We start from the raw sequence: 25,119 nt of genomic DNA on the forward strand, positions 1-25,119 counted from the left end.
TATCAGGCACCATTCCATGAGCTGGGGTGAACAAATTGGCCAAGGCCCTGTTCTCATGAAGCTGCATTCCAATAAAACAATTAAGAGACTTACGTCAGGTGGAATTAAGTGCTATGCAGAAAAATAAAAGAAGGTCGGGGACAAAGTGATAAACCAGCAAGGGTTACTGGCAGGCTATTTGAGAAAGGATGGTGAAGGACAAACACTGAGATAAAATGACTTCTGAGCAGACACTTGAATGAAAAAATTGTACTTCACTAAATTCTATGATTCTTAAACTTCCCAAGTTTGCACTAACAAGAATGAAATATGATAACTTCTTCCCTTGACAAATAGGAGAACTACCTAAACAGCTTCTAGAAGGTGTGGGTGGGGCCATGGCAGGTCAACTGTGAAGAACAAAATATTGAGGAGTTAAATGTTAAACCCTAGTAAAGCTTTCTCTTTGCAAGGGACAATGAATTTTTTATCTTAAAAACTGAAGGATCTGAAAGGGTTTTAATGTGCCCTCCCCCAACCCTGCTACCTTCAGAAGGAAAAGTTATCATCATATCCGTTTCCTAAAGGCAGAGGTGAAAGGAACTGCTCAATTTCACAATAGTAATTATTAGAGGGGGAAGTACTTAATTTTGAAAATATTAACTGAGCACTGACAAGAAACATGAGACAAAGATGAACACATAATTTTAAGCTAGGAAAGAAAAAAAGCTCAAGGGAGAGAATGGTGCCTAAGCTCATTTATTCATTTTATATGGTAAGTGTTGAGATTAATCATTACCACATTTATGATAAAGTTTGAGGAATTTTTTTTAAGGTACTTTACCTTCCTGAAACCACCAGAGTTCCATCATCAAGTAAATAATCCTTCACATTCTGAGGAAGTGGAAGAATGACACTAAAAAAAAAAAAACAAAAAAAAAACCACATATCAAAAAAAGGCATCATTTTAAAGGACAACCATAAGCAGAGAGAAAAAAATTCCACACTTGATTCATTTTTTTTTGGGGGGACAGAATCTTGCTGTTGCTCAGGGTAGAGTGCAGTGGCATCATCATAGCTCACTGCAACCTCAAACTCCTGAGCTCAAGCCATCCTCCTGCCTCAGCCTCTGGAGTAGCTGAAACTACAGGCACGCACCACCATGCCTGGCTAATTTTCCTATTTTCAGTGGAGACCGGTCTCGCTCTTGCTCAGACTGGTCTCCTGAGCTCAAGTGATCCTTCCACCTCTGCCTCCCAGACTGCTAGAATTACAGATGTGAGCCACCTTGCCTAGCCACACGAGATTAATTTTTGAATTATTTGTTCTTTTTATTTCAATATGAAGTGGAAAATGTTAATGATGTACATTTGGTAGAAGAAGACAAGGAATTAGAATAATATGAATAAATACTGCAGTTTACATAATTACAACAAAAGTCTTTGTGGCAAAGAAAGAAATGAACAAAAAACAGCTAAATCCAAGAACCAGATGCAAATCACAATATGAAAGTGACAAGCTCAAAAGAATTCAGTGAGCACAATGTTTCTGTGTCTTTAAGAAATTAGAGACCAGCAGATATTTGCTGCCACACAGAAAAAGCAGCAAAATAAACCAGAAGATTAATAGCATTTGGCCATCTTCTAAGACAGAGGGCAGAAGTAACTCAAGATCTGGAAACTCATCTTTGGTTGGCAATGAGCACTTAAGGCTAAGAATTCATATGTTTGGATGTGTTTTGGTGGCATTCTTTCAGCTGATCAACAGATACGAAGCTGCTTAACTGGGCATGCTTTAGCTTAATTCGTTTCAGATAATCATAATTAAAGATGGCAAAGCCATACTTGAAGTCACTTAAAAACTTATGAGATAATTAGTGTTTTTCCCTGTAATAATAAATCTTCAAAAATTCCTGCCACGCATACCTAATTATGCCACACATAATAGCAAAGTAATGCTACTATTTTGATCTTGAGGTGTACATTTTTAAAAAGTGAAAAAGGTTACAGCCTGCTTTTACAGAGTCAATAAAACATCATCAAATTATAATATGCTTCGTTTATTTATGGGACAAATTTTTTTGGCACACTACAAATGGTTTTTGGGCACAGAAAAGATTATTAATGGGCCACTTTGGTTTTAGAAATTAATATTTGATTTGTCAAAGTTACAATCTCATATTCAAAAACCTAGTTCTTCCTCAGGCTCTTAAGTTCAACTAAAAATCTTATTCTGTTTGTAAATCTAAGTAAATTTTAATCGATTTCAAGTGAGCCTTTGGAATTTAAAAGTCTTTTTAAAAGTTTAAACTCTATTTATAAAAAAATGTATTCAATTTTATTTTTAAATGTCTATTGTCTGATTACGAACAAGCGTTCCCAAATACTTAACTCTTATAAAGCTAACAAATGACAGGATAAGTACAGTGAATCTAAGGTTCTCCCAAAGATTCCAATAGTATTTAAGAACTTGAAATTTTTTCTTATGCAGTTTAACTTACCACAATTCGAAGCTAACTACACAATTTATTTTGTAAAGTATGTATCTGATTTTTATTGAATGAAAAAATTATATAATGAATCATCAGTTATTGAAATGTCAGTGCACAAAATCAGTAACAGCAAACTCCAGATTTTCTATCCACAACATTTTTTAAATTGACAGATAAAATTGTATGTATTTATCATGTACCTGATGTTTTGAAGTATATATACATTGTGGAATGGTTTTATCTGGCTAATTAACAAAATGCATTGCCTCACATGATTATTTTTGTGGTGTGAACAATTAATATCCACCCTCAGGGTTTTTTTCAAGAATACAATACCTACATCGTCATTAACTACAGTCACCATGCTGTACAAGAGATCTTTGCATTTATTCCTCCTAGCTGATAGTAATTATGTCTCCTTTGACCAAAAACTCCCCCAAACTCCCACACCCTTCCCTGGGGCGGGGGGAGGAAAGCAATTAGGTCACTCGGTGGGCTAGCCAGTGGCAAAGCCCAGACCACCCAGTTCTCCAGATCACCTTGCGCCCGTGGCCATTCTAAAAGTAGTGACGGTGAACTTCCAAGCCTAAACTAGGTTAATCCACTACTCACCCCGCCTCCAACCGCCCCCACTGAACAACCAGCTATCCTCCCACCTCCCTGGCTCGAAACAGGCCGCACAGCAAACACGGACCTCCTTCATTAACCGCCCTACCTCGAATACCATTAAGAAGTAGACGTCTCGACACTGTCGCTCCCATACAGTCGATAGAAGGCCTGCTGTTTTTTGGAGATAGGATTCGCCCACATGTCGCAGTTCCCTCTCGCCAGTCAGCCTGGCCTAACCCCTCCCATCTTACCTCTTAATGGTAAGGCTTCGGAAGAGCGGGTACCACGCGGAGAACTGACAGTGCAGCACATGCTCCTTCTTCATCCTCCAGCCGCCGCCTCTGTCTTTCCCTTTCCTGCCAGCACTCTCCCGGAACCCTGGGCTCTGGTCCCGGAAGTGCCTGCCGAGGTATTTTCGTTCAAGGACTCTTCCGGTCCATAAAGCAAGGAGGACGTAGGAGAAAAGGAAGTGGAGAAGGAAAATAGTGGGGAGTATTCTTGGCACGCACGCACACAAAAAGAATTTTGGTCTCGAAAGAGGAACTGCGGCCGTGTTGAGAAAGGAATTTTAACGAGTTTACGACTCCTTTCCGCCCTAGACGCATATTGACCCGGAAGGTAATTATCTCAAGCTAGGTCAGAGGCGGGGGTTCTACGGGTGCCGATGGGAGGGCGCGCGCACATCGTCCTAGCACCGCGAGAGGCGCCGGTGTTTCCAGCCGTGGTGCTGGCATCTGCTGAGACTGCAGCCTCGGATTTGTCCTTTTTTTCTTTCCTCCCACTTCCCTTCTTCACCCCCAGTAAGTAACTGGGCTCGGGCCAATCATCGTACGAGGTCTCTTTGGGCGGGAGAGGGAGAAGGAGAGGGAGAAGGAGAGAGGGAGTACATCTGGATGGGGCGGGCAGTGCGGGCAGCCGCGCGCGTGTCTCCCAGCGTGCGGCTGGGATCGCGTCTGGGCAAGCGAGGGGGCGACCGCTGCGGAAGCGCGAGAGGAAAGCCAGGGATTGGGGTCTAAGAGCCTGGGCTACTGGGAGTAAAGAAAGCGGGGAACACCACAGTTAAATGTTAGTTTGAGTGTAACATAGAGACACCTGCAAAGGAGTAGAATGCTCGGTTTGCGGTTGAGGGTTTTGAGACAGAGGGAAGGAATCCCGCCTGTACGAGCCTGGGGAAGGAGGGTTCGACTTTGGAGGTAAAAGAGAGGAGGTAAATTTGAGAAAGAGTTGCCTCCTTTGAGCGTCAAGTGCATTTAGTCCGGCCCCGCAAAAGTTAATCAGCCTGTTAAAATAAAGCCAGGTTTTTATCAGTATCCTTGCAGTGATGGAGTCATAAGACTGGAAGAATTCTAATCGAACTTTTAATAACATTTTTCCCCCCACTCCCATTCCTTCCTGTCACCCGACAAAATTCAGTTTTGTTTGGTTCTTTAAAAGAATGAGAGGCCAGGTGCAAGTGGCTCACGCCTGTAATCCTAGCTCTTTGGGAGGCAGAGGCTGGAGGATCGCTTGAGGTCAGCAGTTCCAGACCAGCCTGAGCAGGAGCGAGGCCGTCTGTACTAAAAATAGAAAAAATTAGCTGGGCGTGGCGGCGCATGCCTGTAGTCCCAGCTACTCAGGAGGCTGAGGCTGGAGGATCGCTTGAGCCCAGGAGTTTGAGGTTGCGGTGAACTACAGTGATGCCACCACACTCTAGCCTGGGCAACAGAGCGAGACTCTGTCTCAAAAAAAAGAAAGAAAGAAAAATCACGGATTGCTGAGAAACTCCTTTAAAGTCGAGTTGTGTTTCTTAGAATTACAAGCCTTGGGCTTGTCCCAGGCACGTATGTCTAAAAGCCGCACATTCTGGATCTCTCCTTAAAACTGGACATATTTACTGGTCCACCTAAGCAGTTTTAAATTAGAGATAAGAACTCCACCGACTGCAGGCCTCTTTAGAAAGCTGTTCATTAGGATAATAAACTGAATCTTATGCTTATTTGGAATTAGAAACTCTTCCCCCCAGGAATATACACTGTTTTTGTTTTTATAAAAAATGATACTGGCTAAGTAGTTAGTTGGGAGCCTTGTTTTGAAGGATACATTTTCAAAGAAGTAGTAAATAGATTATAATGTTGCAGTGTTTTGGGATAGGGACGGTAGTATTTCATTTATAAGTATGTACTTCTTAGATCCAAGATTACACAATCCTTTCTGTTTTGAAGGAAAGCAGCAGCAATATTCCATATACGCTGGTAGAATGGGGCCAATTACAGATCTAAGACAGACTTAGTGGTGAACACGAGAGGTCACTCCAATTTTGTTTTGATTTGACGTAGAAATAAAAAAGTTGCAGCTGAAAGAAATGTTAGTATTGATCGAGGTACATTTGGGTGAGGTATTTTCTGTTGAAGATAGGAATTAATAACCGTATGGGAGAAAATAGATCATGGGAACATGGTCCTTCTGGGAGGAGCAATAGTTTCACAGGCCAGAAAACATTTGAGTGTGGAGGTTGAGGCAGTTGCAAATTGGAATTGCAGTTATTTGTAGAGAAGCAGCTAAGTTCGTAAACTTATAGACACTACAGGGAAGGAATTTGTATAGTTAGCTTTTATTCAGGCTATCTACTTTGGAAGTGTGTTCAGTGACTTTTTAGTATTACAGTTTTAAGTAACTTGTTACACATTTATCCAGCATTGAATAATTTGACATTACAAACAGGTGATGCTCAAGTATTTTGAAAGGAGACAGCTAAATTAGCTTTCACTATATTTTAACCACCATGTTTGTCTTTTACTTAGCTATGCAATGTATTCATCAAATTTCTTCAATAAAACTTTTGCAACAGTGGAAATAGTTGTTTTTCTCATGCATGCTGAAAAATGTCAGTATTCAAGTGATAGTGGGGAAGAGGGTTATTGTGCAATTCCAAATTAAGTAGTGAAAAAACACATTTCCTACTCTGAGTTCATAGCATGACTAATCCTTCTAGATTAGTATTCCAACCATCTAATAATGGTTTCCTCCTCTTGGATATTTTGCCAACATCTAAAACTCTGCTTCCTGATGTCCCAATCTCCTTTAAAACCATCTTCTTAGAATTAGCTTGGATTTACCCCTTTCCTAGAAGCTGTTTTAGGACAAGTAATAAACTCTCATCTGCAAGGAATTAAATGTTTACTTGCCACTGCTACCACCCTATTCCAAATCTGTGTTATCTCTTGCCTGGACTATTACAGGGAGTTCTTTGCCAGTCTCATTACTGTACTGCTGTAACCAATTAACCTTCCCAGGGGCCATTACAACTCAGTTCACTATTGCTCAACCAGAATTTAATGTGATGATTATAAACCACCTGGTAAATGATTACTGTAAATCACCAAGTGGCATAATCTCAGTAAATCTTAGTTCCCTCCCTGCCCACCCAACCCCCACACCTGCCAGAAGAGAGAAAAGAAAACCCATGCAAAATGTTCAGTGGCTTTCCATCATTACCAAATCAAATACAGGAAGTCTTCATTATCTAAGGATAACTGTCAGCAAAGAAATGATCACTTAAGTGAATCCATTTGATGTGGGTACCAAAATTTTACCATAAATGGTACAAAAGGATCCATCAAAATATTATATTTTAAAAATGAAATTTTTGATTGGGCATGGTGGCTCATGCCTGTAATCCTAGCACTCTGGGGGGCTGAGGTGGGAAGATCGCTTGAGCTCAGGAGTTCGAGACTAGCCTGAGCAAGAGTAAGATCCCATCTCTACTAAAAATATAAAAAAAAAATTAGCCGGCCGTGGTGGTGTGCGCCTGTGGTCCCAGCTACTCAGGAGGCTGAGGCAGGAGAATTGCTTGAGCCCAGGAGTTTGAGGTTGAGCTAGGCTGATGCCATGGCACTCTAGCCCAGGTGCCAGAGAGAGACTCTGTCTCAAAAAAAAAAAAAAAATTTTTTTAAGTTTTATGATTATAACAAATTATTAAATATAACTACAAATTATTTGATTCTTTGTTCCTTACAAATCAAGTGGCTTTACTTTGTAATCAGCCTGACAGAACATAGAATTATTACCAAATTGGCCACTTGTCCATGAGGCCAAATCAGAACAAGTGGTTTGGGGAGGAGGAAAGAAAAGTTTTATTACTTTGCCAGCAAAGGTGGAAAATTTTGAGACCTCGTCTCAAAATCCACATTTCCTGAACATTCGCAAAAATACAGAGCTTTTCAAGGATGGGTTCTCGGCTTAGGGCAATTACTGTTCAACTACAGTTGATTCTGATCATCCCATCTCCACTGAAGACAATTTTGTGACCTCTGCCCAGGACCTCCCTATACCAGGTCCAGGGTGGGCCATCTCCTGTTGCACAAATAAAGAAAAATAAAGAAAAGACTTACCCTGCCTCTCCAAACGCTGGCCTGAGGCAGGGATGCAGGCTTTAGTTCTCAAAAAAAGAGTGGAGGATGTTTTAAAGAGTCAGAAAATATTTTTGCCTGTTTTTTCCCCAGGCCATTCCCTCTGTTACAGAATGGCATCTTAGACGTGCTTAATTTGATGCTTGACTTTAACAACACAATCATAAAGTAAGTTATTTCTGCAAGAAATTGATCCCCTCCCTACTAAATTTCTTTCAAACTGCCTTATTGATTTCTCTATTCAATTATTAAACTGTTCCAAGTTTAATGGAAACTCACGCTCTTGTCCATCAGAAGCTCTGCTTATGAGTTGAGCTCCTACATCTTTTATTTGGCTGAGTATCGCTGTGTTTAAAATACTCAGCTTTTATCAGGAGAGACTAGCCAACATATAATTTGTGTTTTGATTTTTGCTTCACTTTGCAGCCTCAACAGATTCCAGGGGATTCAGGTATGGTAATAATTGAATAATGAGCCTAAGTACAAATTCCGCAACCTGGCTTTTGAGTTTTTGATTTAACTTCTTGAATCTTAACTCCAGTTAACTCTTTTCTAGCTGTTGTTGCTAAATACTCAACTTTGTGAAAAATTAATCACTTACTATCTTACCTTTTAAATAGAGGTTGTACTTGCTGTCTAACTCCAAAACTAGCTTATATAGCAACAGGAATCTGTGGCATGCCAGTTAGGGTTGTGTGCTTTGTTCACCTGCAAATTTGGGGGGAAGGCAGCAGGGATCCAGCCCAGTCGGTGTTTGCCTTTAGAAATAAATGTGTTTGCAGATGTTAATGTCATCCATTATATGTGGGTTTTTTTTAAAGGGGAGGGTGGGAGAAGAGGGTATAAGGAAAAGTTAAGAACCATAAAGCTTGCCAAACTAGAAATTTCTCAACCTTGCCCCAGTTAGTGTCTCTGCCTTTGTTAATGTGGTTCCTTCTAGTTGGAATGCTTCCCTGCCTTCTTGGTTTCCAAATCATATCTTAATATCAGAGTACCTTTTAAAAATCTTTATCATTTTCCTCACTGCCTCCCAAGTGGATGTGATTTGTCACCCCTTTAAAACATCCTACTACTGTGTTATCTCTGTGGCAGGCTTTCCGCCCTTCTGATTTGCTTGCTAGACTGTAAGGTGCTCGAGGGCAGGAACAGAGGTCGGTTGGTGCTGAGTACATACATACTCAGACATTTCAATTGCCCATGCTCACAAAGCTAGCAAAGACTTCTGCCCACCACTGTGCAAGAGCTCTGAGAATCTTGTCACATTTTCCCCTCCCTAGAGTTTTTGTACCTTGGAAAATTATGCATCTGACACATCATAGACCTTTGGTGTTCAAACTGAACTGAGTTAAAATGGATTATGTGAATTAAAACAGTTTGTGACTTTGGAGACAGAGGACAATCATGAGTGAAACTGTAGAACATGCAACATCATGGACATGTGTATTTTTTAACATACACATATTGGCAATATGTAGAAGACCTTAATTCTAGTGAATGAAGTGGATAAAATTCAAATTAAACTTTGCTTTAAAATCTTGAAATAGCAGTGAGTCACTTTAGGAACGCTCTCTCACAGTGGTGGAGACAGTGCAGCATGAAGCATGGAATTTAAACCTCATCTGTTTCCTCCTGCAGCAGGTTTCTTGTAGTGACTAGCCCCCCAAATGGCACCATTTGCCTTCTGTTTTTGAAATGGTGCTAAAAATAATATTCCTTTTCTCTTTCAGTACTATTTTTGAGATACTTTTATAGTCTTCCTGCAACATTTTGGGAATCTCATAGTAAAGAATATACTTTTGAAATCACTTATTTTTTGTCATTTATGCTGTCAGTGGATTGCTGCAGAACACTGTTTCCCTTTGGGACTGATTGCCTTCCAGAGAATTGCCTGCCCTAGGGAGGACCAGCCCTGTCTGCCACTTTCTAAAAAAATTTACGTAGCTCTTTTTCCTATTTCTCCAACATTCTAGCTTAAATTTTTAAAACAACCTGTTTTAAAGCTTAATGTGCTCACTGAGGATTGATCTTTCAATTGATCTTTGGACCGTTCTGTAATTGAGTTGAACTCAGTCACATGAAGAGTAGTGGATGAGGAACTACCCTTCAGAATACCTGTAGCACTTTCTCTCTTTGGCAATCAACAATCCTTTTGAAAATCTGAGGGAACCTATAAAGATACATACATATGGGGTCCTAGCACATAACTTAAGTGCCTTAAAGCTTTTTAGACTAGTTGACGTGCTTTTCCCATCAGGATATTCACGGAGTGAATATCAGCCGAGTGTCACTCTGCTCTTCTGTGTTATGTGCTATGACCTTTTTGTTTAGGGTTTCTGGGAATCTAGGTTAAGAACTCTTTTTATAAAGAAAGGTGGAGGTTACCAATATCTTCTGGTAGTGTTTATACTATAGAGAACTGCAGTTCCCTGCTTTTCTGAAGTTCTGGTATACACAGAAAAGCCAATTGGGGTCAGAATGTCACTTTTAAAAAGGAGATAGAAATTTAACTTAGTCCAAGCATTTTGTACAATTCTAGACAGATTATTTTGTGCACTAAATGGAGCTGTTTGGTTGCCTAGAAGTTATTTTTTCTTAAGTGTTATAATTAAAGGAAAAGTTTTTTTTTGTTTTTTCCCTCTGATATGTTAATAACATATGTATATGTTATTGATAGAAGGGAATGGATATCTAGAAGATAAAAATCTGGAGTTCTTTTATCTGGGTGTAGAGCATGCAGGTAGAGACAGGTAGTTGAATGCTGGTTGTCCATCTTTGGTTAGTTTTCATTTGGGTCAGCATGCTACTTTGATTGCCTATAATATTTCTCTATAAACTCTCTCAGCCAATGCCAGATAAAAGTTTACTTAATAAATTATACTCTGGAATACCGTCAAAGGAATAACTGCTTGTTCTCTTAATAGGGCTCTCGGTATCAATGACTGTTTCTAAGTATTTAAATACCTATGTGGCTGACTTTCTTATTACCTAGCGTCACCTGACATAAATTCTATTTCCTCACTTTTTCTCCCTTCCTCCCCACTAGAAAGTGAGACCCAGAAGGGCAGGGCCTTTGGCCGTTCTGCCCAGTGTGGCAGTCCTAGCACCCATCTAACCTTTAACAGGTCTGCCACAAGGTGTTTAGCCAGGTTACCTGGAGATGGTCAATCTGGTATTTGATTTTTTAAGGCAGTTGATGAATACAGTTTGTTTTAATTAATTTAATGAATATAGTTTATTTTGTTGTTTATTGTATTTTAGGATAGGGAAACTTACTGTCTGGGATAAAAATTGAAGATTTGAAGGGTAGTATAATTATAACTTTGGGTCCCAGAAGAAACAAAGAACAAAGACATTTTCCTCTAAGACAGTTGGTAATAGAGTGGATGCTTGTTGGACTGTGTTTTCTCTGAAGCTAGAGTCAGGAGGTGGGGTAGTCAGAGAACTGGGGAACAGAAAGGTAGTGAGGAGTTAGAGTAGCCATGGAGAAATGTAGCTAATAATAAGGAAATGGAGATTAGGAGTGAAAAAGATAAGAGAGGATCGATTAGGGAAGTCCAACAGCTCAATAATGTCCTTAAAAGAGAGAATGGAGAAAATAGAGGGGAGGAAATTACCAGTGAAGCAATTGGAGGAAAGTTCCATGCAAAGGAAGTATGAAGTTTCTAGACTGAAAGGGCCCAGTTGAGTGCTCAGTGACAATAACATCAACCCGAAGACATGGCTATCAATACAAGCTTCCAGAGCAGGAAAAAGGCCACATGGAAAAAGGATCAAGAATCAGAATAGCTTCAACGGCAACATCAGAAGAAGGCAACTGAGCAGTGCCTCCGGGTTTCTAACAGAAAATCGTTTTCAGCCTATAATCCTGTGTGCAGCCAGAATATCAGTCAACTATAAGGGTAGGGAAAAAAAAGATTTTTCAGACAAAGTCAAAAAATGAAGAAATAAACCAAGAAATAGGAATTAGTAGCTTACAACAAATGGGATAGTGGCCTGCTCTTCTCATAACAGACCTTGTAGTACTAGTTAACTCTGTGCAACTATGACATTGATCCATGTTGAAACTTAAAAGTAAATGGGACACAATAATGCAAATGTATTTAATACCAGTGGCCTGTAGTCCCAGCTACTCAGGAAGCTAAGGCAGGAGGATTGGCTACGGCCAGGAGTTTGAGACTACAGTGAGCTATGATCACACCACTGCATTCCAGCCTGGGCAACAGCAAGACTCCGTCTCTTAAAAAAAAATTGTTTTTGCCATTTAAGTATTGACTAGGGGACTATAGACAAATGTTGAATTCAGAAAAATAATTTTAGCTTAAACAAATCTCATTATCTTGCAGCGTGAACTTGTCACCTGAGGACTGTAAAAACTAATTAGTTTGAAAATGGAGAACCAAGAACCAACGGATTCTTCTCAGAATACCAAACAGTCTATTATTTCAGAGGAGGTATAACTTACTTTGCACTTTTCTTTCCCCTCCCCACATAAATCCGAGTTTAAAAGAAATATATAGACTATTTGTTGTTTCCAATGATTGTTTTTCATTCTTGAAGACAGTTTTTAGGGATTTTTCCTACTCCCTTTTCTGGGCTCACATTTTGCTCTTGTGTGGGGGCAGTAGTATGTCCCTCTTGATTATATGTATTAGTGAAATTGAGACTGTAAGTGGATTTTGGCTCTCTTAACAGAAGAATTCTTAACCTTTTTCCCTGAGTAAAAGAATAAATTATATGTGGATTTTAGGACTTAAATATTTCATATTTAGTTAATCACATCTTAGCTGTTTATGGTCTTGACATGTTTAAGAGCAATAAAAACCTAAGTTGTTAATTGTAGTCTAACTTCCAGTGAGTTCTAGAACCAATGTGTGTCTTCCGTGTTATTCAATTTAGCTTTAAAAGTCTCTTCTTGCAGGAACCATTGCAATGGATAAATTTTTTTTTTTTTTTTTTTCGAGACAGAGTCTCACTGTGTTGCCCAATCCTTCATCTTGGAACTCTGATCTTGGCACCTTTCTGGAATTCTTTTTGATTTAAAATCTTTCCATGTTGTCTGTGAACAGATCTTCTGATAATTATTAGGTTGCTGCTGGCAAGAAGTGAAAGATAGGATAGTAAGAAAAAGGCTACTGCTTTATGTACACAGTGAAACTTTCCTCTCAGTTCAGTATAGTGCCATAGGTAAGTTAGTCCTGGTAACCGAAACTCCTCAATGTCTAGGCAGAACAATCCCGGCATGCCCGTCTCAGATTAGGTGGGAAACCCACGTATCTGATAGGAAATCCAGTCATTGACCTGGATTCCCCACAGCTTTTCCAGTGTGTGATCACCGACAGTAAAATGACAATGATGAATTTTTACATACTAAAGACACCTATGTGGCTCACACCCAGATCAAGGGACAGAACATCAGGAGCACCTGGAAAACCCCTCACCCCTGGAGCTCCCTTCCAATTACCCCTGCCCCTCCCACCCCCCAGTTTTTGGACTGTCATTTCTTTTCACCTTTTAGTACTACCTCAAAAACTCCAAAAGAAGCAGAACTACCCTTTAGAAAAACAACTTTGAGTACCTACTCTGAACTAAAAACTTACCCACAAATTATTGGGAGGGAAACATGATTATTGGGAGGGCTACATAGAGAAAATTTGAAAGGAAAAAACCCTTTTAGATAAAAAACAACTTGGTTTGAAAGTTTCCCAACTTATTATCTGATATCCTTTTAGTTAATTTCAGAAGGAAAATGGGTCAAGCTTGAAAAAACAACTTACATGGATCCTACTGGTAAAACTAGGTAAACATTTTTTTTTCTCTTGTAAAATGTTCAGTATTTGGGTTCTCGGGGTCTCTGTTCAGTGTTTGACATAAACGTTTTCCTTTTTTGTAATCTATTTTAAATAAAGAATCTAATTTAGCTGTTTTTCCATTATTAAACTGTTTGGATCATTTATAACCTCTGAATAAAACTGGGTTGTAAATTTGTTACAATAACTAATCAGGAACCTATTTTAACACCATTTTCCCTAGGTAGACTAGTGCAGGCCTAAAACTTTTAGGCCAAACCTAATTTAAGCTGTTAAGGTGAAAGAATAATAGTACATGTTGCTTTCTTCTAGTAAAAGCAATTTTTAATCTCTAAATTAGAAGAATGAAAAAGAAAATGAAAACTTTGCTGATTTTGAGGTAAAACTTACATGGCTTATAGAAATGTAAATTGGAAAAAAACACATTTTTGTAAAGCGTATTTTACAATATGTGTCAATAGCCATGAAGATATTGTACTTAGAACTAATAATCCCACTTCTAATAATGTGTTAAAGAAATTATCTATTATTTGGCATTAGATTTATGTATAAGAAATGTTCATCAAAAATTTAAAAGACAGAAAAATTGAAAGCAGCTTGAACATCTTAAAAATAGGGAGCTAACTGTTAAATGGTATATCCACTTGGTAAAAATTATGCAGCCATCTAAAAAACAGATTATGATTGCTTCTCATCAAGTGTAAAATCAGGTTATGATGACAACCTAGCAATATGGGACAAGTTAATAAGTTGATAACTAGATAGAAAATTGCATATATGCTTTTTAAATACTGTAAAATAATGTGGAAGAAAAGGCTAGGAGGAAAATTATAGCAAAAAAAATGGAAGCTATGTGTGATTAACCTTTTTTCTTTTCCAGATTTTTTGTTTACTAATATTTTAATATAAGCTATCAGAAAAAAGTAATGTGTTAAAATATATTAAGTGTTTCCTTAGTGAAATATTAAAGGGAACAAAAAGAATGATAAAATAGGAACACATAACTAAATTTAGTGTCTAGATTACATGATTTAAATTCATTAATATAAAAACTCCATTTGCTAAGTGATCAGAGTACATGGTTTGTGAGGAAATACATCTATCATCAAGGTGAAAATACATGGACTTGCCAGTAATCTAAACAACTTTTGATTGTGTTTACTAAACTAACGAAAACCTTAATAAAACCCAATGTTGGAGTGTTGTGGAAACATTCAGATGTATATAGTATTGTTGAATTAAAACCCAAAAAAGCTGGTTGATCCTGCCAGTATGAGAGAAAATAAATAAATAAATGAAATAAAACCCACCCCAAAGCTGTGCATGCTGTGATCCAAGTCACAGCAGAAGATTGTAACTCTTATTTGAAGTGTCACTTGAGTTTGATAGGGAGTAAGTAGGGGATACAGGCCAAACCCAATATAGACATGTGACAAAGCCCAAGCCTTAGTGAGCAAAGTACGTTTAAATGTATTAATATTTGTAAAAATGGATACAGAGATTGGAACCCAGTTTATGGTGATAGTGTTTGGGTCTCTTTTTCTTATAAAGTTGGTTTTATAACACAAAATATAGCCCTTAACTTTAATTAGTCTAAAGAATATGTGTTGGTTAATCACACAGCTCATCTCTTCATTGGACTTGTCTTCCCTTGTAGCATTTCTTAATCAGGGATGTGCATCAGAAGCATTTGTGGTTTTTTTCCAGAATACTCAGGTCTAGGTCTCACTTCCAGAGAGTCTGTTTCAGCAGTTCGGGAGTGGGCTCTAAAGTCTACCAAACTACCATGTTTATACAGCCTGTTTACAGCATGTTCACCTCCACCCTTCCATACCTACGTCTTCCTCCTGGCCTTCGAAGAGGTCTTCTGTAAAGCACTAATATTTTATACCAGAATATCAAGCTTTGAAAAATAAAACTCTGCACTCTCCAATACACCATAATTTATAAATTTATCAAATGTGTTATTACCTGATATAAGAGCATGTATGTACAGGTTGAGTATTCCTACTGAAAATCCACAATTCAAAATGGTTCAAAATCCCAAACTTATTGAGCACCCACATGATGCCACAAGTGGAAAATTCCATACCTCATGTGACGGGTCACAGTCAAAACACAGGCATGCAACAGTTTATTCTGCGTCCGTAAGGGAAAAAGGACCCTCCCAGCCCCCATCAGCTACAATACATCCTTTCCACGCATGCCCAGTCTCCCCCATGTAGATGTGCCCACACAGGGGAATAAAATGGCTCACGAGCAGGCTAGGTGTGTCAAAGGCAGGTTTCCCACCATGCCCCACATGGTACCAAGACCTACATGCCGTACTCACTGTGTCTTTTTGCTTATCCTTTGCTCCGTGGTGTAAAAATGTAGTTGAAATGTCAAAAAGGCCTACATGACACCCACAGAGTAATGCAATTATTCCCAAACCCAAAAAAGTCCAAAATCTGAGACACTTGTGGTCCCACGCATTTCAGATAAGAACTACTCAACCTGTACATTCGTCCTTCGGTATCCATGGGGATTGGTTCCATGACTCCCTGCAGATACCAAAATCCACAGATGCTAATGTCCCTGATATAAAATGGCATATTTGCATATAACCTGTGTACATCCTTCCATATACTTGAAATCATCTGTGGATACTTCTAATACCTAATACAAGGCTAATGCTGTATAAACAGTTGTTATACTGTATCGTTTGGGGAAAAGTGACAAGAAAAAGTCTGTACGTGTTCAGTGCAGACACAATTTTTTTCCAGATATTTTTGACCCACGATTGGTTGAATCCACAGATGCACAACCCACAGGTACGGAGGGCTGAGTGTAGGGGATAAACAGCAGCTAGAGAATCCTTTGTTCCACCCTCATACTCATGGAAGAGGATATGGGATTAATTTTAGAAGCATAAAAATATGCTGGCAGCTTGTCCCTTTGTTAACTTTCAAGATAATGCTGACATCATCCTTTGTTACCCCTCCTGCCTCTTGAGTTGGTGAACTAGAGGGAAGAAGGGAACAGGCTTTCCTGTAACAAAGGAGACTGCAGAATGGGGTGATTTAAATGGAAGCAGAATTCTAAGGCTAGAAGAGGGTTTGGAGATAACATGCTCATTCCCAAGTTTTACAAAGGAGAAAACAGTCTCCAGGAGGTCGTCACTTTGACAGAGAATAAGATTTTCTGAAAGTCAGTTGTACATCTCTCAGAGTCCCTTTAGGATTTCGGAGCTCGCAGGGGGCATTCTTGTTCTAGTATATCATAAATGCGTTTATATTTTATGGCTCATTACTGCTGAGTTACTTTAACCACTCTAATGATGCTACTCTTTTTGTTTCCCTTATTCCTAGTGTATTTGGGATGGGACCTTCAGCTCTTTTCCCAGCTCTTTCTTCTTCAGTCTTTAGGACTAACCTTAAGAGGGAGCAGAGTGAGCTGTGCCGAAAGGTGTTCTGTCTCTTGCAGTCTGTACTGTCATCAGCATTGCTTGTTGGTTGGCTTCTTGCTACTAACAGGAATGCCGGGCTGCTGCAAGCTGTCATAGTAGTCTGTTTGATCTTCCTAGGTTCATTTGGACATATTTGCCCTTTAGAATTTGGGTACAGTGCTGAAAGATCTACAATTTACAGAAAGTTCTTTTTTTCTGTTTTTTTCAAACCAGATTAAATATCTAAAGTTTTTTATAGAAATGTAGCAAGGTTCAAATTTTAGGGACAACTAGAACAAAAGAGTGAGCAAGAGGATTCCTCAGAGTCATAGTCCTATAACTCTTCCTATTGGGATGCAGATGTTGACCCCTTTTTATCCCAATCCCCAGAGTTACCCAGATGCTTTACTTCCTTTAGAAGCAACCCTAAAATTGCTTCTCCACTCCCCTCTCTTCACTCTGCTTTTTCTGTTGTAGGGACAAGAGGATGAAGAGGGAATTTTCCTTTTATGACCTTTCCCTTTAAACTGCATAATTGTTTTAGTAACTGAATTTTCCATACAGCTCTGTCCATCGTTCCTAGGAGAGGAAGTAGAATAGCACAGATGTTACCAAAACACTGAATTAGGTAACAGTCAGAAACAAATAGCTAACCAGGAATAAAGCCAGAAAAGGGAGCAGGAATCTGCTGTTATTCACCTCACTTTTTCCTCTAGGGACTATGTTTTCCCCTTAGATAAGATCTCACACATGCAAAGTAGAGCACTTACCTAAATTTAATAATTCCTCGATTAATAAATGGAAACGTTCTACTTTCTTAAATTGTGTGTCTTAGGTCACATATTTTAAAAATCAAAATTATATAAATAACTATGGCAATAGTTCACACTGTGTACAGTAACTTCTGTTCTTAGAGATAGGGCTTGGATTCTATGGGCTTCATTTGCATCATCACCTGCTTAATAGCCTTTACAGCTGTGACCACCAACTGCGCTGCTTGCCCACAGGCTTCTGATCCAAACTGAAGAGCTCAAATGCTCTGCAGGCTTCTGTTTAGTTGGCACCCAGAGAGTTAGGGTGATGGTTTTCTTTGGTAATTTTCAGAAGCTATAGGAGAGCACAGGTAGCTTTTTCCATGCAGATATTTATTGTTGTAGTCTTGTTGATCGTTAGTACATTTGCATGCATTGCATGCATTTAAGGAGTTCTGGTTGTACTCAGAAAACCTAAGAAAATTCTCCTCTTTTGCACTAATGACTTTTTTCTTCTCTGCCTGAACAGAACCTGGGAAACAGTGAAACGCACAACCAGGAAGGGACAGACTGCTGATGGTATGAGTGCAAACCTATTAGAACTCTTTGGAAAGGAAGTTAGCACGTGATTATAGGAGGGTTTTTAATGTAACCAAGACCTCAGAGCAGAGTTATGATCTTCAATCATGATGTTTTATCTTTAAGTCTCCTATTCGTTTTTGCAATGCTATATAACTATAGCAAGCGTTTTTTATGCATAACTTCTGGCTCAATTTATCTAAGTTTAGAACTGTGTATTGTTTCATTTTGTTTTTTATCAGAACAGTGTTTTTTGAGGGGAAGATGTACTCATGTTTGTAGCTAAACATAAATCAGTATACTCTGAAGCCACATAATGTGTCTAGATATGTTATGACTTCTAGAAATCCTTTGTATTCTGTTTAAAGGATCTAGGTGAGAGCCTTTAGTTTGGAAAAATTATTCGGTACATCTTTATGCTTGTTGGCCACTTGCTTTGTAAGTTGATAAGGAAATGGAATTGGGAAAAGACTATTCATTCAGTTCACTTTCCCTTCCAGGCATGAATGCTTTGACTGCAAAGAGCCCAGAAACAACCCTGAAAATCACCTCTGGTCTAGGGGAAGTTGGGCAATAGGTCTTTCTTATTTTTCCATTTTGTTTTGGTTTCTGTTTTCACTGGAAGCAAACAGAGTAGCTGTGCTCCAGCTGCTGTTCTTAACTGATGGAAGAGCTTTTAGGAGGAGCTGAGTGCTCCGCCTGGGTGGTTGGCGTTTTCCAGAATCCAGTCATTTTTTGTTTTGTTTTGATTGAGGCCCAGTAACTTGGGAGATCCTAAAACAGCCACTCAGTCTAGGTAGCATATACTACAAACAGTGGAACTTATTTGATTTATTGCTTAAAGGAAATCCAAGACCACATAGATCATTGTAACTTCACCAACAGCCTAGCTGCTGCATGGTAAGAAATGGTTCCATGTAAAGGTTAGTGTAGACTGAAACTTTATGCCCTTAACCTTGTGTGAAATGTTTTGTTTTAGTTTTGATTTTATTTTTAAGAAACTGTGACAACTAAAATGAGCTTTTTATTTTAAAAAAAAGAAAGTTCAAACAACATAGAAATGTGATTATTTTTTTCAATTATGTTTTTCAATGAGAATAGCTTCCAAGGTTAACTGCCGATATTGTAGATGAAGTTAACTTCTTACTGCTACTGGCAAATACAGGGTAGATTTTGGATGCAGAGTTTCTTAAAACTGGGGTTTTAGTTAGCTTGCTCTAAGCATACTGCTGGCATTGCTCGCCTTTCACGGAGGATTTCCTTGGTTTCGTTTCCTGGTGGCAGGTGTAGCGGTCATCCCTGTGCTGCAGAGAACCCTTCATTACGAGTGCATTGTTCTAGTGAAACAGTTCCGACCACCGATGGGCGGCTACTGCCTCGAGTTCCCTGCAGGTGAGTGACTGTAATAACATCACATTGCTTCTCAGGGATCCTTGGCTTGAGCCAGGGCAAAGCGTGAGAATTGCAAAGCTTAGGTCTTTAAAACCTTTTTATTTGTTTGGGTGGTTGTAAGTAAAACAAAACCATTCTGTAGTGAGTCTTTTCCCAGCCACCAGGCCCCAGCGATCCCCCGAACCCGTGTAGGTGAGGTAAGGCACAGTAAGTAGCAGAGCCCCCCTTTCCGTGCCGGCCCACCCTCCCCTTGGCAACGCTCTGTAGCCTCTCTTTGACTAATTGCTCTTCCCCAATTTGTCAACTTACTTCATTTTCTGTCACCAGTGATCTGCCCCTAACAAGAAATTTACAGTAACAAATAGGCCAGACTCTTAACTCTAAAAACCATGAATGGAAAAGACGGCTTGACCTGCCCCATGTAAACAGGCTGAGGACATTATCTGAACAAGAATATTTTTTTTCCAATTGCCCAGTAAAGCTGTCCAGAATTTAGCTCCCTGTATTATTGTAGGACTTTATTGGATTGTCCCCATCTGGAGAGATTAAATCTCATTTGTCATTAGTGCTGTTGGTTTTGTATTTTGAAAGCCAAGTTCATGACAACAGATAGTTAACAATTATTTTGTCTCATTTACTTACCATTTCTTTTTCTTTTTTTTTCTTTTTTCTTTTTTTTTTTTTACCTAGCACTCAGGAGAATGCATCATTTACTTACCATTTTACTGAAGAAATTAATAATATTAAGAGTAACTACTTTTTCTTTACATTTTTTTAACTCCTTTCAGGAAAAAGGCTGAGTTGTTGCCCACCTTCTCACACTGGCCTCTCTTTATTTCGTCCTCACAGGGGGCAGTCACCTAAAATCCACCAGCCCTCAGTTGTTCCTGTCTAGCATTTTGCTACATGGTCTCAGTATTTTTCTGTGAGGGAGGAAGACAAGATAGGTAATACTGTCACCATCTTATATACAAGGAAACAAAAAATGTATAAGCTTTCCTGTGCTGTGGTCACACAGCAACCTCCAAACCTAAGCCAGATGGCCACCGCCGCGTCACTTAGGATTTCCTCCCACACGCTGTCTGCGCTGTACACAGCAGTGTTGAGATGGCCACGAAAAATCCCCGATCTAAATAAGAGGAACACACGATGCCTGTCAGAACCTGCTTAACCTGCCTAGGGCTTTATCCTTTTGCCCTTTTTTTCTATAGAAGTTTCAAGCCTCAGTCAGTTTTGTCTATAAGAATATTTTCACAGTGCTCTGATTTTCTAATGTAGCTCAGCAGCAAGTATGTTAGAAGAACGAGAGGTTCAAAGAAGATTGGATTTCCCTGTCCCAACTTGCAAATGATTTGCACTTGCAGGTCTCATAGATGAAAACGAAAGCCCAGAAGCAGCTGCTCTGCGGGAGCTTGAGGAAGAAACTGGCTATAAAGGTGACGTTGCTGAATGCTCTCCAGGTTGGTATTGTGCTCCAGGGTGCACCTGAGGACAAACTCTTGAAAATTCACCAAGCAATAGACTCCTCTGGGTGTAAAGGGATTGATTATTTGGATATTCTTTATGGTCAGAATTCACATGGCTTTTATTTTGGCTAATTCACTGAAGAGACATCCTAGATTAGGGTTGGTCACCATCTGTGAGTGCATCTCTCCTCCCCATGAGAGTAACTTGGGGCAAGAAGGACCTGAAGTTGGGGGGGCAGTTAGGAAATTATTAAGTTGCCTTTCACAATTGCCCGCACCCCAAGCGGTATCACTTACCCACCTCATCCCCGTGTTCCTCACCAGATGATTTATTTATTTGATGTGGTGAAAGGATTTGATAACTTGTCAGTACCATCTAACCCCTCAGACTTACCAGACTTGACTCAGAAACTCTAGGAGAAACAGGAGTACTTGGCACATAAATGCTTTGCAGTCCTGCGGCGTGTGCTGACTGAACGTGAGAACTGTAGTTTCCCGCATCTGTTCTGTGCCAGCTGTGAATCACGAGCCCTGTCTTCTTCCTAAGACATTTGAGGAGCGAAACAAATGACAAAAGGGACCGAAGTCTGTGCCTGGTTTAAGATGGTCTGTCACCTCTCTCCACAGCTGTATGCATGGACCCAGGTTTGTCGAACTGTACCACACACATCGTGACAGTAACCATTAATGGGGATGACGCAGAAAACGTACGACCCAAGCCAAAGCCAGGTAGGTGTGTGTTGGCTATGACTAAGGTGGTAGAGTTGCATTAATTATCTTTTAACTTGCTACCAGTTTGACTTGATTTGTTCAAAGAGTGATAGTGTTTCACTGAAAGGATCACAGTCTTTCTTAGATACTTCATCAGTACTTTTGTCTACTTTCCCAATCTTGTGTGTTTTGGCATTTTTCTTTTACTACATTGATCTTTATCCTTCTTTATATAAAATGTTAAATTACATATTTCTGTGTTTTCTGTACAAAGTTTATTCCCATTTAGTAATATGATCTAGAGGCCTAAATAGTAAACTGTGAGAAACTTCAAAATTGCCCTAGTTACTTTATTCGTGTATCTTGTAAGAATGGCGTCATTGTTACGGCAGTAGCTTATTTGTGATTCCTTATTGAATTCTGTATTTAGAAAAGCTCTTAGGAAATTCTTTGCTCTATAATATTTCTTAGCAAGTTCAGATTAAAAAGCTTTAATGCCAATGTCAATTCCATGTCCTTCCCCACCCCCTGAGAGGGGGTATTTATATATACTACAGTAAATCACGTATGAGTGATTCATTCTCACCCTTTTTAGTTTATATCTATGTTTCAGTATCCCATTGCAGCTAATTTTAAATGCTTAATTTTTGAACTGCAGATATACATATGACTCACTGCAAAAAAGTTTGGCAGTCCCTCAAAAAATTAAATATAGAATTATTTTATGATCCAGCATTTCCACTCCTAAGCATATACTCAAAAGAATTGCAAGCACCAGCCTGGGCAACATAGCAAGACCCTGTCTCTACAAAAAATAAAAAAATTAGCCAGGCATGGTGACACACACCTATAGTCCTAGCTATTTAGGGTGGCTGAGGCAGGAGGATCACTTGAGCCCAGGAGTTCGAGGCTACAGTGAGCTATGACGATGCCACTGCACTGCAGCCTGGGAGACAGAGCGAGACCCTATCTTAAAAAAAAAAAAGAATTGCTTAAAAGTGTTCCAGTGTATTACCACTGAGGCCTTGCTAAAATGTTCTCCTTCTGTTTGTTTTCAGGGGATGGAGGTATGTTACTCAACTCCAGCGGCTGACTGTGTGTATGGCTTAGTGTAGTGGTAATGGCTGCAGGCATCTGCGGCTGTTTTGGTAGGACCGTGTCCTTTAGCTTTGTTTTCACGTGTACTTTGTTTGTTTAGAGTTTGTGGAAGTAATTTCTTTACCAAAGAATGACCTGCTGAAGAGAATTGATGGTAAGCATTCTCAAGATTGACACCCAACTCCCTCCATTTCCCCTGCGCCCATCCCAGCAAGTGGGGTATTAAATATAACTCCATTTCTTTATCCTCTGCGTATCATTAAAGTCAAATACCTAGAAACTGTTGTAGTAAAACTGGAGTTGACCAGTACTAATTTTCCATTCCGGGTGGCAGAGATTTGCAAATACAAGCAAACATTCTGTGTCAAGTGAAAGACTTTAGAGGCTTTTTTCCTACAGAATGGTCAAGATTATGTCCCGCTAACTAGCCCAAGGCAGTCTGTAAATCTTCAGTCTGTAGGGACGGAAAGGTGTAAGTAGCTGTCTCTTACGTTTTCCTTGAATGTGCTAGTGTGTCAGATGGTCCTTTGTGAAGAGTATAACTGAAAGGAGAGGTTACCAATAGTCCTTCAGCAAATATTTGAGGTGTCTATACTTGCTGTGTAAAATGGGATAATGTAGGCAAAGCACCTGGTGGGAGAGTGTTTAAATGTTATATGCCGTATTTTTTTATTATTTTTTATTAGAAGAGTATCCTTTCTAAAAAGTGCTTTCCACTCTCTCTACGTGCTCTGATTTTCTAATGTAGCTCAGCAGCAAGTATGTTAGAAGAACGAGAGGTTCAAAGAAGATTGGATTTCCCTGTCCCAACTTGCAAATGATTTGCACTTGCAGGTCTCATAGATGAAAACGAAAGCCCAGAAGCAGCTGCTCTGCGGGAGCTTGAGGAAGAAACTGGCTATAAAGGTGACGTTGCTGAATGCTCTCCAGGTTGGTATTGCGCTCCAGGTGCACCTGAGGACAAACTCTTGAAAATTCACCAAGCAATAGACTCCTCTGGGTGTAAAGGGATTGATTATTTGGATATTCTTTATGGTCAGAATTCACATGGCTTTTATTTTGGCTAATTCACTGAAGAGACATCCTAGATTAGGGTTGGTCACCATCTGTGAGTGCATCTCTCCTCCCCATGAGAGTAACTTGGGGCAAGAAGGACCTGAAGTTGGGGGGGCAGTTAGGAAATTATTAAGTTGCCTTTCACAATTGCCCGCACCCCAAGCGGTATCACTTACCCACCTCATCCCCGTGTTCCTCACCAGATGATTTGTTTATTTGATGTGGTGAAAGGATTTGATAACTTGTCAGTACCATCTAACCCCTCAGACTTACCAGACTTGACTCAGAAACTCTAGGAGAAACAGGAGTACTTGGCACATAAATGCTTTGCAGTCCTGCGGCGTGTGCTGACTGAACGTGAGAACTGTAGTTTCCCGCATCTGTTCTGTGCCAGCTGTGAATCACGAGCCCTGTCTTCTTCCTAAGACATTTGAGGAGCGAAACAAATGACAAAAGGGACCGAAGTCTGTGCCTGGTTTAAGATGGTCTGTCACCTCTCTCCACAGCTGTATGCATGGACCCAGGTTTGTCGAACTGTACCACACACATCGTGACAGTAACCATTAATGGGGATGACGCAGAAAACGTACGACCCAAGCCAAAGCCAGGTAGGTGTGTGTTGGCTATGACTAAGGTGGTAGAGTTGCATTAATTATCTTTTAACTTGCTACCAGTTTGACTTGATTTGTTCAAAGAGTGATAGTGTTTCACTGAAAGGATCACAGTCTTTCTTAGATACTTCATCAGTACTTTTGTCTACTTTCCCAATCTTGTGTGTTTTGGCATTTTTCTTTTACTACATTGATCTTTATCCTTCTTTATATAAAATGTTAAATTACATATTTCTGTGTTTTCTGTACAAAGTTTATTCCCATTTAGTAATATGATCTAGAGGCCTAAATAGTAAACTGTGAGAAACTTCAAAATTGCCCTAGTTACTTTATTCGTGTATCTTGTAAGAATGGCGTCATTGTTACGGCAGTAGCTTATTTGTGATTCCTTATTGAATTCTGTATTTAGAGAAGCTCTTAGGAAATTCTTTGCTCTATAATATTTCTTAGCAAGTTCAGATTAAAAAGCTTTAATGCCAATGTCAATTCCATGTCCTTCCCCACCCCCTGAGAGGGGGTATTTATATATACTACAGTAAATCACGTATGAGTGATTCATTCTCACCCTTTTTAGTTTATATCTATGTTTCAGTATCCCATTGCAGCTAATTTTAAATGCTTAATTTTTGAACTGCAGATATACATATGACTCACTGCAAAAAAGTTTGGCAGTCCCTCAAAAAATTAAATATAGAATTATTTTATGATCCAGCATTTCCACTCCTAAGCATATACTCAAAAGAATTGCAAGCA

At 39.4% G+C, this 25,119-nt stretch overlaps 2 protein-coding genes across 3 annotated transcripts in view; one reads left to right on the plus strand and one right to left on the minus strand.

The window, feature by feature from the left end:
• Positions 1 to 3,683, minus strand: part of CDC123 (cell division cycle 123) — a 43,888-nt gene extending 40,205 nt beyond the window's left edge. The window contains exons 1-2 of the mRNA XM_012660909.1: positions 3,331 to 3,683; positions 824 to 895 (exon numbers count right to left, since the gene is read on the minus strand). Of these exons, the coding sequence (XP_012516363.1) occupies positions 824 to 895; positions 3,331 to 3,404 (146 nt within the window). The 5' untranslated portion in view covers positions 3,405 to 3,683. The remainder of the gene's footprint in view (positions 1 to 823; positions 896 to 3,330) is intronic.
• Positions 3,684 to 3,790: 107 nt separating this feature from the next.
• Positions 3,791 to 25,119, plus strand: part of NUDT5 (nudix (nucleoside diphosphate linked moiety X)-type motif 5) — a 23,003-nt gene continuing 1,674 nt past the window's right edge. The window contains exons 1-9 of one of the 2 annotated variants that reach the window (XM_012660926.1): positions 3,791 to 3,879; positions 11,811 to 11,918; positions 13,197 to 13,264; positions 17,983 to 18,032; positions 19,317 to 19,424; positions 20,789 to 20,884; positions 21,518 to 21,619; positions 22,660 to 22,668; positions 22,800 to 22,853. In XM_012660926.1, the coding sequence (XP_012516380.1) occupies positions 11,856 to 11,918; positions 13,197 to 13,264; positions 17,983 to 18,032; positions 19,317 to 19,424; positions 20,789 to 20,884; positions 21,518 to 21,619; positions 22,660 to 22,668; positions 22,800 to 22,853 (550 nt within the window). In that variant the 5' untranslated portion in view covers positions 3,791 to 3,879; positions 11,811 to 11,855. Of the gene's footprint in view, positions 3,880 to 7,581; positions 7,636 to 11,810; positions 11,919 to 13,196; positions 13,265 to 17,982; positions 18,033 to 19,316; positions 19,425 to 20,788; positions 20,885 to 21,517; positions 21,620 to 22,659; positions 22,669 to 22,799; positions 22,854 to 25,119 lie in introns of those variants that run through there. The other variant, XM_012660927.1, reaches the window with a different exon arrangement.

Source organism: Propithecus coquereli, unplaced genomic scaffold, assembly GCF_000956105.1.
Source record: "Propithecus coquereli isolate 6110/MARCELLA unplaced genomic scaffold, Pcoq_1.0 Scaffold69, whole genome shotgun sequence".
NCBI lineage: Eukaryota > Metazoa > Chordata > Mammalia > Primates > Indriidae > Propithecus > Propithecus coquereli.